Here is a 16,527-nt window from a genome sequence, read left to right as displayed (position 1 = left end):
GAACTCTCTAAGGAGGTTTTACTGTAACTCTGCGCTTCCCAGGTGGTACCAGTGGCAAAGAATCTGCCTGCCAATGCAGGGGACACAAGAGATACAGGTTTGATCCCTAGGTTGGGAAGATCCCCTGAACGAGGGCATGGCAACCCACTCCAGTATTCTTGCCTGGAGAACTCCCATGGATAGAGGAGCCTGGGGGCCACAGTCCATGGGGTCGTACAGACTCGGGCATGACTGAAGCAACTCAGCACACAGGCAAGCAATGAACCTTAGACAGATGGGAAGACGTGAGCAAGACTTGAAATGAGGGAGGGCATTATGTCCCAATACACCCACTATACGTTGAAAATGTCCGAACTCAGAGATGCATTCATGACCTCCCTGGTGGTCCAGTGGTTAAGAATCCGCCTGCCAATTTCAGGGACACAGCTTTGATTCCTGGTCTGGGAAGATTTCACATGCCACGGGGAAGCTAAGCCTGTGTGCCACAACAACCAAGCCATGCTCTAGAGGCTGTGCTCAGCATCAAGAGAAGTCCCTGCAACTAGAGAAAGCCTGCAAGCAGCAATGAAGAAGCAGCCAATCCAAAAATAAATAGAAAATTTAAAGATGCTTTAAAAATACACTTGATCAACTGAACACAAGAGCCTCGCCTCCCCTACCTTAAATGTGTTCAGAACACTTACATTAGCCTCCAGCTGGGCAAAACTATCCAACACAGAGCCTCTTTGGTAATAAAGTGTTGACTGTCTCATGCAATGTATTGAATACTGTACTAAAAGTGAAAACAGAGTGATTGTTTACCACTGTGATAGTGTGCCTGCCTGAGAGCTGTAGCTCACTACCTAGGGAGGGGTGGGGGAAATAAAAATTCAAAATTTGAAATACAGTTTCTACTAAACAGATCTTGTTTTTGCACCAATGTAAAGTAAAAAAAAAAAAAAATCACAAGTTGAAACACTGTAAGTCGGGGACCATCTGTATCCTATCTAAAATTCCCCAAAGAATATAGGCATGACCCAGTTGGCATGCAAACCCAGATATGTTGGAAACCAGAGTCTGTGCTCTTTACCTGCTCTTTATCTGGTTTTCCAAGAGGTACTAAGAATATAATAACCGATAAGCTCACTCCATCCCCTTCAGCTCCCTGTCTGTCTTGTTTCCTATGGTACTTTTCTAAGCCCTGTGCCTGCTACACAGTAGGTACTCAATAGATGTCTGAATTAAATTAAGTACTATAAATTTTAATTATTAATTTGCATTAATATCTGTTATGATTAAAGTATTTATTGTGTGTTTACTCTCTTGCCTACTCCTTAGGCAGAGAAAAATTTTTAGAAAGTCCAGTGGGAGTGGAGATACTGGGGACTGAGGCAGCATATATTTTTGGATGCCCTGATCACCCTGCATTGTGGAACGAAGATGCCTCTGTTCTGTCACGGCGAATAGGTTTCTTCTCCGAGACAGGAGGATAGAATGGGATGGGATTCTGAATTAATCTGAGGCTTATACACAAACAAGGATGTTTCTAAGTAGAAAACTTCATGGCATGATAGCTCACCGACTGATGAAGGAATCAGGGATTTCTGATAAGTTTTCTGAGGCCACCTTCATTTGAGAAAAACTCATAATGTTCTTATGTGAAAACAATCTTCTGAGTATTAACTTACCTATTAAAGTGGTAGATATCCTGTATGTTTCCAAAAAGGGCTGATCTTTCATCTGTCCCCAGAGGAAGTTTTGTTTGGTCCCTGATACAGTCAAGGTAATCCTGTGAAATCAACAAGAAAGATGTCATAAACACTCCTGTTCTTTTCGAAGGCATCTTTAGTTATGTGTGATGAATCTTTCATATCCGTTTCAAGTAATTATTATGCTAATGTGCTCATTAACTCTATGATGAGAATACAGAATCTCTTTTATTAATAATGATAATATTTCCCTATTTATAGAGCAGGAGTTTGAGCAAGGAGAAAGGGTGTATGTACATTAAAATGCGCATGTGTGTGTGTGTGCGCACACTCAGTAGTGTCTGACTCTTTGTGAGCCCCATGGACTGTAGCCCGCCAGGCTCCTCTGTCCATGGAATTCTCCAGGCAAGAAGACTGGAGTGGGCTGCCATGCCCTCCTCCAGGGGATCTTCCTGACCTAGGGATCGAAGCCAGGTCTCCTGCATTGCAGGCAGAGTCTTTAGTGTCTGAGCCACCAGGGAAGCCCTATATTAACATGTCTACACCTAAAATGTATTAGCTCGTCCCTAGATGGATAACACAATGACCATGGTTACCAATAAAGTCAGACTTCTGGCATAACAACATTGCCTGCTGTCCCCTCAACTGATTTATTAATATATGATAAAAAGAGACCACAAAATTCATACAGTGGGAAACCAGGAATAAAATTGTGAAATGCAAAGAATTTGTTTTAAACATTACCTTTTTAAGTCAGAAAGCTTTTGTGAAACTATAGAACTAAATGCATCCTCAAATACTAGTTTAAAAAATGGTTTCTAAACATTATATGTTTTTTAAAATAAACATATAATTCACTCATACTATCTAATAGACCATGTTAAGGAGCTATGGACTGCACTGAAATGATTTTATCCATTTTAACACGGCAACAACTCCCAACTGAGCTAACGTGGCGTGGGCTCAGGCCCACAGTGGGTTAAATGGATGTGGCTTAGAAGCTATTTGAACTGCTGAGAGAGGGGAAAACTGTTCTCCATGCTGTGTGCTGAGTCCCTGAGTGTCCCCCTTGTCCCAGCCAGATTTGAAAAGAGAACTCTGTAGGAGGCAAGAAAACAATAAAGAAAAAAGTGAAAACAGCTGAAATAACGTAAAATCAAAAATAAATAGTCCCCCACCCTGGGCTGAACAATGCAGGATGGTTCTCCACCAGACGTCACCCGGAGCTCTGCAGCTCCTGGGGAAGTCTCGGCAGGGGGGGAAAAGTCAGCCAGACCCTGAAAATCCCAGCCCTGGACTGCATTCCAATGGCCAGTCACAAACTCAAAAATATTTAGGCGCAAGTAGTGAAAGGAGAAGCTGAAATGTGAGAAGCGTCAGATAATTGTTGCTTTTGTCTTTTAATAAGCCACAGCCACCCTCTGGTGCCCTTCACGCTCCTCAAATGAAAGCCAGGCAGGGCTTCATCAGGGACTGTCTCCCTAGCACGGTTCACAGGCTGCGTCAGACAACTAACCATTCTGGTTCTTAAAATCATGGTCACGCAGGAACTGATGTTCATAAGTCTTTTTATGTTTTAACAAGCTTGATGGTGACATCTTTTCTTCTTCAGAAAGCGGTCATCTCAATAAGAAATTAGACTCACAAGGTTTAAGTGTGTAATTGCCATTAAAAACCCACAAGAGCAAGACCTGGCCTCCTTACTTTTATGACTGGAACGATTATAGGGAGCTTCAGTACCTGTACAGGCTCCAGAGATAATGCCCAAATAAATAATTGTAAAGAAGGCTCGAGTTGAAGGAAGAGGGCATTTTGAGCAAGCATGAATCAAAGTGAGGTGTCCTCAGAAAAACAAATACGTGTGTTTCTTGACATTTCATAAAATTACATGTGGTCCAAAGAGACGGGATGCTAATAGCTAATAGCATTGAATGCTTATACTTGATAGCTTCTTAATACTTTGATTAACATTTTAAAAGGGCACATCAGGTGGTCCAGTGGTTAAGACTTTGTGTCACCAATGTAGGGGCGGTGAAGGTTCCATCCCTGGTCGGGGAACTAGAACCCTACACACTGCACAGAGTGGCCAAAATATTAAAAAAAATAAATGAGCCTTAAAAAGTAAATAAAAAGACACAACATATGCAAAATTAAGAAGGTAAAACAGAAGGTTGCAGATGAGTATGAAATTAAAAAAGTAAAATGGAAGATATTGGCAAGCATGACTCACACCCAACAGCAGCATGAAGGCTGGGACAAAGATGATGCAGGGATGCCAGATTCACCTGAACGGCTGCAGTGGGGTTTAAAGAGAAAAGGAAGAATCCTTTTTCCTCACTTCAAGTGTGAAGCTGGCTCATTGTGCAGAAACCTGATACTAAATTCTTCATGTCAAGGAAGGACCAAGTTGAGGGAGTTGAAGAATTTCATCTGGGGTGAGAGACAAAGAACCATGGCCCACTTCAAACAGGGGATGGCCCATCTCCAGATGAAAGAGTTTCAAAACCCCAGAGTCCTTGGTAGAGGAACTAGATTTTAAAAGCTGCTTGCCTTCTGAACTCATTGAGAAATAGATTGTTAGGGAGTCCAAAGTTTCATAGGCCACTGCAGAAAACAGATCAAAGCCATAGGGCCACAACATGTTCTCCCACTGATCATAACTAAGTCTTTTAAATGTGATACTTTAACCCCAAACCAGTTACTGGAAACTACTGTAGCATGCACTGCGTTAGCAGCTGTAAGCATCTGAAGCCAAAATGAGAGGTTTGAAGCTCGGTGATAATAATAGCTCATTCTGTGCTCAAATGACAGGGTGGAGACACCAGTGAAATTTATTAGAGCCTGTCACGCTGCTTATTAATTTTATTGGCTGGATGTCAGCACGTATGGTTACCCTACAGTCAACAATGATCAATTTAAAACTTTTGCACTGAAAATAATTATTCTCCAAGAGGATCAAAGAAGTCACTCAATGCTGAGGAGGGTAGGAAGAGATACACACACACAAAAACAGCTTTACACCATTCAAAAAAGGTTTTATTATAGCACTATGAATTTTGCCTAAAGTATCTCTTCTCTAATCGACAGTTCCACCACTGTAAGATTTGTACATGTGTGCCCTCTTCTCGATAACTTTTTCATTTCTGTGATGTCTGTTACAGAAAATATCCAAGTAAAGTTGAACTCAGTGCTATTTGAAGTGTGGTCAAGGGACTTACATGCAGAGTACATCATGAGAAATGCTGGGCTGGAAGAAGCACGAGCTGGAACCAAGATTGCCGGGAGAAATATCAATCACCTCAGATATGCATATGACACCACCCTTATGGCAGAAAGTGAGGAGGAACTAAAAAGCCTCTTGATGAAAGTGAAAGAGGAGAGTGAAAAAGTTGGCCTAACGCTCAACATTCAGAAAACGAAGATCATGGCATCCGGTCCCATCACTTCATGGCAAATAGATGGGGAAACAGTGGAAACAGTGTCAGACTTTATTTTGGGGGGCTCCAAAATCACTGCAGATGGTGACTGCAGCCATGAAATTAAAAGACGCTTACTACTTGGAAGAAAAGTTATGACCAACCTAGATAGCATATTCAAAAGCAGAGACATTACTTTGCCAACAAAGGTCTGTCTAGTCAAGGCTATGGTTTTTCCAGTGGTCATGTATGGATGTGAGAGTTGGACTGTGGAGAAAGCTGAGTGCCAAAGAATTGATGCTTTTGAACTGTGGTGTTGGAGAAGACTCTTGAGAGTCCCTTGAACTGCAAGGAGATCCAACCAGTCCATTCTGAAGATCAGCCCTGGGATTTCTTTGGAAGGAATGATGCTAAAGCTGAATCTCCAGTACTTTGGCCACCTCATGCGAAGAGTTGACTCATTGGAAAAGACTGTGATGCTGGGAGGGTTTGGGAGCAGGAGGAGAAGGGGACGACAGAGGATGAGATGGCTGGATGGCATCACCGACTTGATGGACGTGAGTTTGAGTGAACTCCGGGAGGTGGTGATGAACAGGGAGGCCTGGCGTGCTGCGATTCATGGGGTCGCAAAGAGTTGGACACGACTGAGTGACTGAACTGAACTGAAAGGGAGAGCAATCAGTTTGCAAACTACTACTGATCTACAACAAGGTAAGTGCAGATGTTGAGACTAAGCCTGTGTAGACTTCTATAGCATTTTGACAGAATGATGTTTTTTGAATCTAATGAAAATTCAGGCTTGTATTTTGCATATTTGATATCTTCTATTTTGTTTTTCTAGTAATTCTTTTTTTTTTTTTTTTGTAGTGTTTTACAAAAATGTCAGTGTGTGGCCGATAGGAACACACACACACACACTCACTCTCTCTCTCTCTCTCTCTCTCTCAGACAGTTTGAGAAGGTCTGGTCTAGACAACAGTCCAGCAGAGACGCTGGAGAAAGGATGTTTCCAGAACTGGGACAGAATTCAAACTCAATGTCCTCGGAAGCTCGCTTTATTTAAGATGCCCTGAAAGATTTAAGTTAATGTCCCTGCACCTAGTACCACCCCCCACTTTCTCTCTAAAATAATGCTTAAAATGTTTAAAAATTACAAACTGTTTAACATGGAAATGAAGTTAAACCACAAGAAGAAAAAAATTTATTTAGATCAGCATCTAATTTTTCTACTATTTCTCTCTCCTGAAGATAGTCATATTGTAGAAATAAAATGAAGAAAAGGTTCTGTTCATAAATCCTTTTGCTCGGGTTTCAAAATTTCATCTCTTTGGCTTACTCTTTTTGGTCTAGTTTTTGTGGTAGCATTTCCAAATTCCAAGCCCTTTGATACAATGGCTATGTAAGATTATCGGTCTTTACTTTGGGGGAAGCTTCTTTTTCAGTTTTTCCAACACCTCCACCTTTCCTAGAAAGTAATCATTTGTTTATAGAAAACCTGCCTGCAAGTTTCATGTATTACTTTGGGATGATGTTGATATAACAATAACTTTTGTATGTCAATTTACAGTTTAAAAGCACATTCATATTTATTCATACAAATACTACCCCCCCCACCCCCTGCCTCTTTTTGGGGTCATAAGAATGCATGTCAAATTCTGTTTTACAAGTTAGGAATTAAATAGAATGAATAAAACATGATCCCTCCCCACAAGGAGCTCCCTGTGTAGTTGAAAGACAAATGTCAACAAGTAAATACAATACCCTGTTTTAGGCAGCATGACTGATAAATATTCAGCACATGGGAGACAGGGGGCAGAAGAGGAAGTGGGCAGTTCCAGGGCAAGGAAGTTTTCTAGAGGAGGTGATAATGGTGGAGCTGAGTCTTTAAGGATGACTGAGAATTATAATGGAGAGAAAGTGGGACCCAATATCCAGGAAGATAGAGCACAGGGGCACAGGGTAGCAAAAGGCAGGTGCAGCAAGGACACTAAAAGGAGCTGAGGGACTTCACTGGAATTCCAGGAGTTAAAACTCTGCACTTCCACTGCAGGTAGCGCGGGGTTGGATGCCTGGTCAGGGAACTAAGATCCTCTTTGCTGCATGAAATCCCCCCCTACCCCCCCGCAAAAAATAAATCAATCAATGAAAGGAGCACAGACTGACGAACAGGGCATGAACAGCACACATGCACAGACCCAGGAGGCGGGGGCTGCAAGGTGAGAGCTGCTAGAGTCAGGACAGGCTTGATCACGGAGAACCTTCCATGCTCTGTAGGCAGAGGCAACTAGGAAGGATGCCATGAGACCAAAGGTCACTCCAGCACCAGAAAATGGAACATTAGCTATAAAACTGCCAGTGCCACACATATATCCACCCATCTGTCCCTGCCATCTATCATCTGTCCCTGCCATCTATCATCTGTCCCTGCCATCTATCATCTGTCCCTGCGTGCATCCAGGAACAGGCTGGTGGGAGGTGCAGGGAACGAGAAGACAGAGGGAGGAAACCGCGAATGACAGGAGGGCAGAACTGGCAAAGGTGAGCACAGGAGAAGATAGCAGGTGATCCCAGAGCCAAGGTGAAGGGACGAGATGAAAGGCAGAGGACAGGAAGATAAACACCTCTCCCAGGAAGTCTGGGCAGCGGGCACTCTCTATCTAACCTAAGCTAACACTCTCTAAGCTAACACTGCTCAGTTTTATTTTATGCTGTAGAAAACAAAATTCTAACAAGTCAGAGCAGAGGAAATGAAAAGTTCCTTCTTCCTTCTCAAGGGCCTCCCCGTCTGTCTCCAGAGATAACTCTGATTAAAGATGTGGTGTGCATGCTTCTGGGTTATGTTCTGGGGCATAATTATATCTGAAAAAATTCTATCTGGAAAAAATGCTGTGCTTGATTCACAGCTTTGTTTCTCCATTCAGCATACGCAAACATACATAACTCCTATACGTAAACATAGTTCCTGTTCATTCTTTATAACAGCTGCATTGTATTCCACAATAGCTTTATTATAATGTACCTAGTTAATAAAGATTTGGGAGAGGCACAGACCTACGTGGTAGTAACTGTGTGAGAGGGCATTCAGAAATGAGTGAGATAGGACCCCTGTCCCTCCAGGGGCTCAGAGGAGAGGAAGAGAGAAAGAAAGAAATCTCAGTCTAACAGCTTAAGTATTAGAAGAATTATTTACAAATGGCTGTGAGAGTATAGAAGAATACATTTTCAAATGAAAGAAACCTTTTATCTTTCTTCCAAATAAACCACCAAATGGGGTTTACAGTAAAAGTTCCTGCTGTAGCCTACAGATAAAGCATCAGAAGGCTAATCTTCACGCTAATCTCTTTTCTTTCTCTATTGATATCCACGAGGGAGGAAGATATAGCTAAAGAAACGGGAGTCGGGGGTGGGGGGTGTGTCCCTGGCCACCCCGTTAGACTGAGAACAAAAGCTCCAACTGTGGGAACAATGTTGTTCCTGAATCTATAGAACTCCCCTCCCCCTACAGAACTGGACTGAAAATACAATATATCATCAACAGGACAAATCTTTCTGCCAACTTTGCTGCAGAGAATGGGGGAGGGGAAGAGAAAGGAAGAGGACCAGGGGGAAAGAGAAGAGAAAAAGAAGAGGAAAGAAATGAGGCAGGAAGAGAAAGAGGGAAGAAAGTGTGAAAGGGGAGGAAAAAAGAGAAAGAAGAGAGAGAAACACACAGGCCCATGCAGGACTGAAACCCAAATGAGTTTCCAGTTAAAAGGAGCTTCTGTCGCTGATACCAGTTTTCATTCGTTTTCCTAATTGATGGTATAGAGGCTGATCTTAATTGGCCATATGTGGAAGTCGGTATTAATGCTCCGAGATATTTGAGTAAAAGAAGAATTTAAAAAACCATGGAACTTTCAGCCTCATTTACCTTCGATAATAGTTTCAATACCTAAGACATCACTAAAATATGTCAGGAATGGCCTTCATGCTAAGCGGTGACAAATGATACCTGAGACAGCTCAGTCCCCTCTATTGTTTCACTTCGTCCTCCTGAAAGAAGTTGGGGAGTAGGAGGTGCCCCTGGAGAGAAGAGAGGAGGACAGCTGGCCTCGCAAAGGGGGAGGCTCAGGCAGTTTGTCCAGGAACAGAAACTTGGGGGAGGGGTGGGGACGCAGGAGTTCTGTTACAAACAGTAGTACTGAGTAGTAAGAGCAAATACAGCACTGGGGAATATTTGGTTGGTTTTCCTCTAGAACTGCAAGCAGAAAATACTTATGAACTGGCAGCCGACAGTAATCTAATGATAGAAGCAAGATATCAACAAACAGGATTCCCCTTTACATGTCAAAGTCCTTAGAGCACAGAGCGGCCCATCTTTGGCTACACTTCTGACAACCATTATAAAAACTGTCAGGGCCTCCTTGGTGGCTCGGTGGTAAAGAATCTGCCTGCCAATGCAGGAGATGCGGCTCCCATCCCTGATCTGGGAAGATCCCACACGCCTCGCAGCAGCTAAGCCTGTGTGCCGCAGCTATTGAGCCCGAGCTCCAGCGCCTGGGAGCTGCAACGACTGAGTCCACGTGCTGCAACCACTGACGCCCGTGGGCCCTAGAGCCCATTCTCGGCAACAACAGAGGCGCCCCTGCTCACTGCAGCTCCGTGCAGCCATGACGACCCAGCACAGCCGAAAACAAATAAACAAATAAAATAAAAAATAATCAATTGTCTTTATTTACTTCATATTGCTATCAGGATGAAGAACTTGATGGATGTAAGCAAATCTAAACATGTTACAATTAAGAAGCAGGGTACAAATTTAAATTTAATCTCTTCTATTTCCCTTCAGTTATAACAAAAAAGAAAATTTCTTAGAAGAGTTCCTTCTGTAATAAACACAGCTAAAAAACCCCCCAAAACAAAAACTCTTTAATTTTCTATTGCTTCATTAAATCTTTATTCTAAAAATTGTGCTTAGGGTTTCCAAGTTCCATTGACAATGTTCTCATACGCTAAAGTTCTTAAAACAAGAGAGATGGACACACACCCATGAAGAGGTCCTGCTGTATGTTGAGATATCTTTCCATACTTATTTGAAACCTACCATTCCTTTTTTTTCCCTCTGTACTCTTTGATCATCATTTCTAGCTACCAAAAAAAGGAGCAAAGCATTTCTGGTATAATCTATGTGCTTACCGAATAAGCGTAAATACAAAATATGTTCAAAGTCTTTAAAATGGGCAACCAGAGAGTTTGCCAGGCTGCCTGCGGTAGGGCATGGCACCAGGGTCCTAGTGGGTGCTGACAAGACAGGGCAGAAAGTTTATTAACCACTCCCTTGAGTCTTCTGGTCACCCTATTTTTTTGTTTTTCTTCTGACTCTTGTCATGCTTTCCTCCTCACTGGGTTAACTTGACTTAGCATTGGAGAAGGAAATGGCAACCCACTCCAGTGTTCTTGCCTGGAGAATCCCAGGGATCGGGGAGCCTGGTGGGCTGCCGTCTATGGGGTCGCACAGAGTCGGACACGACTGAAGCGACTTAGCAGTAGTAGTAGCAGCAGTGTTGTTTAGTCACTAAAGTGAAAGTGAAAGTGAAGTCGCTCAGTCGTGTCCGACTATTTGCGACCCCATGGACTGTAGCCCACCAGGCTCCTCTGTCCATGGGATTTTCCAGGGAATAGTACTGGAGTGGATTGCCATTTCCTTCTTCAGGGGATCGAACCTGGGTCTCCTGCAATGTAGACAGACGCTTTACCGTCTGAGCCACCAGGGAATACCATTGTTGTTTAGTCACTAAGTCATGTCTAACTCTTGGTGACCCCCATGGACTGTACCCCACCAGATTCCTCTGCCCTTGGGATTTCCCAGGCAAGAATACCGGAGTGGGTTGCTGTTTCCTACTCCAGGAGATCTTCCTGACCCAGGGATCAAACCCGAGTTTCTTACGTCTCCTGCATTGGCAGGTGGGTTCTTTACTGCTGAGCCCCCTGGAAGCCCCTTCCTTAGAATATGCTCCTCCTCCCTTTCAGTCTCCACGTAAGAAAGCTGAAAGATGCAATTAGCTGTGACTGTAATCCTTCAGGAGGAAAAATGAAGAAAAGGCTGATGAGGTGACAGAGGGATGTGTGTCCTGGCAAAGCTTTAAGTACTGAAAATAAGAACCTGATTCATCTCAATTACAATCTTGGCACTGCTGCTGTAATTTGAAACATGGTAATTAAGGAAAATTAAACAAAGCCCAAGGGGCTCTGTGTATGGGAAAGAAAATAAAAGACCGGTAAGATAAATGTACATTATTAGATCATCTGAGGTTTAACTCCTCCTCACTGCTATTTACTACTCCTGCTATTATTATCATTATTATTACTATTATTATCTGGTTTGGGGCTAGGTACTGAGCTCACTACCTTATATGCATTATCTCATTTAGTCTTCATAGCAACCCCAGGAGGTGAGCCCCATTGTTAATCCCATTTTGCTGGATGCTTAGAAAGATTCAATTGGGATTTCCCTGGGGTCCAGTGGCTAAGACTCCACTCCCTATGCAGAGGGCCCAGGTTCCACTCCTGGTCAGAGAACGAGATCCCACTAAGAGTTCCATTGCTGCAACTAAGACCTGGTGCAGTCAGATAAATAATTTTTTTAAAAAAGTGTTCAATTGCTCCCCAGAGAGTGAGTGACTTAGCTGCATTCAAACCTTCAAACTAGTACCAGTTGACTACAGCTTGGCCCCCAAATCCCATGCCACTGCTTTAAAGGTTTTAGTTCTTAAACAGGTGGCTCAGGGTAAAGAATCCACCTCCCAGTGAAGGAGACACAGGAGACCTGGGTTCGATCCCTGGGTCAGGAAGATCCCCTGGAGGAGGGCATGGCAACCCACTCCAGTATTCTTGCCTGGAGAACCCATGGACAGAGAAGCCTGGTGGGCAACAGTCCATGGGGTTGCAAAGAGTCAGACAAAACTGAGCACGTACCCACAGTATCTCCAGAAGCAGAAGTTTGCTGTTGACTTTAGGACTACATACAGTTTTTATTAGGTATGAGTTAGAAGCCTACTAAAATGACAACTTTCACTGAATGCTGTGCACCAGGACTGTCAGGTACTGTATCTGAATTAATATTAGTCCATTCACAGGATAGGCTCAGCAGGTAAGGAATCCACCTGCTACAGAGGAGATACAGGAGACGCAGCTTTGATCCCTAGGTCGGGAAGATCCCCTGGAGGAAGAAAATGGCAGCCCACTCCAGTATTTGCACCTGAACAATCCCGTGGACAGAGCAGCCTGGCAGGCTACAGTCCATAGGGTGGAAAAGGGCTGGACATGACTGAGCCCTGAGCATATTCACAGGATGAACCCACTTGCTTCACATGTTCATCAGTCCACACCCCAGGCCTGCGCTTCCATCAGCCCAGCGTACCAGCTCTCAGCCACGTGCCATTTTACTTTCAACACTGTCTCATGCTTCCCTGTCTTGCTCATAGGTGCTCTTCCTCTCCTCAGTGCAAGGTTCTCTACCCCTTCAAAGCATCCTGCTTCCCTTGCTAGTCTCCCCCAGGGTCGGTCATTTCACCCCTCTTTATTTGCATGACTTTACACAGCTAGCTCTCCCCTTAGGAACGCACTCCTTTACAAAGTCAGTCATGTGGAAATGCTGTTAATGAATTTTTCCTGTTCTCCCAGCACCATGCTACTTTTAAGTACCTTAAAAAAAAAAAAAGTATACAATGGAGAGCCTGGAAAGCAGAGAGTTTAAAAGCTACAGAGTCAGAAATCACTATAAAATGAAGATCAATCAGCAATGAAGAGACAAACAGCAGCTCTGAAAGCATGGCTTTAGAGGAAAGGGTTGACGTGCTGACAGGAAATAGACAAGGTGCAGCATCCGCATAGCATAGCTTCCTCACGAATGTGGGTAAGTGACCCTGGAAGGGGTTTTACCGCTTCACAGGGGAGCCTGTACCATAGTCAGCTTATTAGAGTAACAAGCCTTTGACAACAGTCAGTCTGGATATTTGTCCTCGGTGCTATGACCAACTCCATGGAACTCTACACATCACTTCCTACACCGATGGCTTAAAGGTTTTCACTAAATATCAAAAGGTGGCCATCCATGGATTTGTCAGCAAAACATTTCCTGTTTGCAAGTAAAACAAAAAATCACCCATACCTCCCCTGAGGACTTTTAATTCTAGAGCACCAGACATTTGGAAATAAGGACACCAAAGAATGGCCCATTAAAACAGATACAGTCCGTTTTGCCACAAACACGTGACCAGCGAGTGTATGCTTGACCTAATGATGTGCAGGGCACTAATTAACCAGATGACTTATTTAATGAGCTGGAGCACTTTCCAGTCTCTTACTGAGACAGGAACTGTGATATAGGTAATTTCCATAGCAATTGGTCTGTATACAGTAGGTGTTCAAATAGCGTTCACTCGATGGAGAAAAAACAAGGCCTTAGACACAGAAGCCTAGTAAGATTTATGCTAATTTGCTTGGAACTCGAACCCTGGAACAAAATAAAGATTCAACCAAGCCCCCAAGACAGGGGTACCTGGACAATATTAATAGCAAGAAGAAAACGCTGGAAGACATTACTCTCCCTCCCACTACTGAGTCACACAGTTTGATGATGACCCTGGAGGTCAAGCTATTTTACTTGAAAACTGCAGTACAACGAGGCTGGATATTTTAAAGTAAAGAACCCGCACAAAGACTGACCTCTTTATGGGTAGTTTTTCTATGAGGATGACTGTGATTATACCCTGGCAGCATTAGGTAATTCACTGCTAAATATGGAAATGCATAGGGGAAACTGTTCTGTTCATTGTACCCAAAACAATGAGCAGCCCTCAGGATGCATCTTATTGCTTCTCTGACTACACCGCTGTTGATCTCATCACAGCACTATCTTAACCAGTTACTTACTGACACAGAAACAGCGAAGGGCTTGGTGACCTCCAGGGGAGCTGGAAGAAGTGCTATGTGGAGGGCAAAATGGGGTGCAGGTGGGCCAGCATGATGGGATGTGCCCCAGAAACTTGACTTTCCTGAAGTGCTCTGGGCCTCTTGCTCAGTTGCTCAGTTGTATCCGACTCTTTGCGACCCTTTGGCCTGAAGCCTGCTAGGCTCCTCTGTCCATGGGATTTTCCAGGCAAGAATACTGGAGTGGGTTGCCATTTCCTCCTCCAGGGGAATCTTCCTGACCCAAGGATTAAACCCTCATTTCCTATATTGCAGGTGGATTTTTTACCGCTTAGCCATTGGGGAAGTCCAAATGTAGATCCTTAAGTATAGACTCCTCTGTCCATAAAATTCTCCAGGCCAGAATACTAGAATGGGTAGCCATTCCCTTCTCCAGGGGATCTCCCTGACCCAGGCGTCCAACCCAGGTCTCCTGCATTGCAGCCAGATTCTCAACCACCAGGGCCTCTTGAATGGGGTAAATTCAAAAATCAGAACCCTGGTTCTGATTCCAGGGCCCAGAGAGTAGGATGTGTGATTTGGAAAAAAAAACTAATTTTTCTCTTCTCTTCAATCCAAGCACAATGTCCCTGGCTGTCTTGTTACTTAGAACTGAGAGAGCGAGAGGCAACCTGCCCTGTCTTCTCATGGGTCACCGTCATTACACATTCCTTTCTTACTGCCAAGACTGGCCCCTGCTGTCCTAACCTGGCTGGCTCCTCCTTCCAGGAATCTCTCTCTGATCCTCCCACCCCAAGTCTGGATCAGGTGCTCGCCAGAGCATTCACATTTATAATTCCATAATAAAGGAAAGCCGGAGGAATCAATGCCGAGGGCTCTAAAAATCTCTTGGCAGCTCCTTCTGTCCCACAAAACTGATGTCAACAATGGCCAGAGTTTCCGTTGTAAGCTTTCCCAGCTAAATGGCTGCAGAGTGAATTCCTGTGAACTTGGGCCATCTGCTACTTGGGCAAAGCAGAGCTCGGAAAGAAAGGGTTAACCGAGTCCCTGGCAGATCTCCCACAAGCTCTCCAAGTGGCAAAAGTTATACTGAATGTAACCCAACCCAGTTCCTCTTTCTCTCCCTCCCCTCCCCTCGATCTCAGGGACAGCCTTTATACAGCAGGGCCTCTCAAGGATGACAAAGGATCCTAAACTCTTGCATTCCTTTTTGACTATCTTCCCGCCCACCTACCTCCCGAAACGCTTCTTCATCAAAAGTAGATTAACTCTCACTCTTTTTTCTATATGCATTTGCATTGGGAACCCCATTTGCAAGGCCATATACAGCCCCCTGGACTGAGTGATTTATGCAGGGCTTTATGGAAAACAGGACAAAAGCGCAGTCTTTTCAGCCATCCTGTGTTGATTGTGGGCTGCCCCCGTGGCCAGAGTGGCGGTCGCCTCAACTCGTCTCCCACTTAAAGGTTAACAGCTTAACTCTAAGCCCCATTATAAAACTGAGGGTACACTTGTCGCAGTTCTCCTTGGTCCAAAGAGAAAAAAAAAGGCTTGTTTCAGAAGAAAATATCTTAAAGTGTTCTTTTAAAAGAATGGCTCACTCTGCCTCCCCCAAACACACACACACACACACACACACACGCGCGCGCACACACACACACACACCACAATGTCCTCAAGCAGCATTCTGAGAAAACAGGAATAATTTTGCCTCAAAGTGATTCTGCCATTTGAAACCAAAGACTTAGACTGCGGCTTCGCTCCAGTTTTTATGTGGCCTACTTTGCGTTGTGTGTGTATGTGTGTGCCCATGATTTAAGCACAAAAATCATTATGAATTCTTTCACATTAGTTTAACGAAACAAAAATCTTCACATTTAGGACAAGTACTCCATTCTGCTTTGGGTTGGATAGATGCTTGTAATTTCTCATCAGGCCCTCCTTACACAGTAAGGACAAGACTCACTTTTTATAAAGGGTCATCTCACTTTTGTTAAGGGATCAGTTATCAAAAATTTCCTCTAAGAATTAAAAGTTAATTATAATTAATGAAATTCTGACACATGCTATAACATGGATGAATCTTGGAAACATTACGCTAAGTGAAAGAACCCAGACGCAGGAGGACAACTATTGCTTGATTCTAGCAAATTCATAGGCAGAAAGTAGACTGGAGGTTGCCAGGGGCTGGGGAAGCAGGCATGGGGAGTTATTGTTTAATGGGCACAGAGTTTCTTTTCGGGATGAAGTGGATGGTGATGGTTGTACAACATTGTGTATGTGTTTACTGCCACTGAACTGTACATTTACACATGGTAAACTTCATGTTATGTACAATTAACAACAGTGGAAAACATTTAAGTCAAAACAGAAACAGACTCACAGACATGGAAAACAAATTTATGGTTACTGAAGGAGAAAGCGGGGTAGGAGGAGCTGTCAGGGAGGGATAAATGAGGAGTTTGGGATTAACATAATGCATACTACTATATACAAAAAACAACACAGTCTGC

The 16,527-nt window shown here is 43.7% G+C and overlaps 1 protein-coding gene across 3 annotated transcripts in view; it reads right to left on the bottom strand.

The window, feature by feature from the left end:
* The window catches only part of PLEKHG1 (pleckstrin homology and RhoGEF domain containing G1), a 255,986-nt gene that overhangs the window by 71,406 nt on the left and 168,053 nt on the right, over positions 1–16,527 (bottom strand). For all 3 annotated transcript variants that reach the window (XM_018053355.1, XM_018053354.1, XM_018053356.1), the window contains one exon: positions 1,668–1,768. In XM_018053355.1, the coding sequence (XP_017908844.1) occupies positions 1,668–1,768 (101 nt within the window). The remainder of the gene's footprint in view (positions 1–1,667; positions 1,769–16,527) is intronic.

The sequence above is a fragment of the Capra hircus genome, chromosome 9 (assembly GCF_001704415.2).
Source record: "Capra hircus breed San Clemente chromosome 9, ASM170441v1, whole genome shotgun sequence".
In the NCBI taxonomy this organism is placed as follows: domain Eukaryota; kingdom Metazoa; phylum Chordata; class Mammalia; order Artiodactyla; family Bovidae; genus Capra; species Capra hircus.
This window is presented reverse-complemented; position numbering and strand designations above follow the sequence as displayed.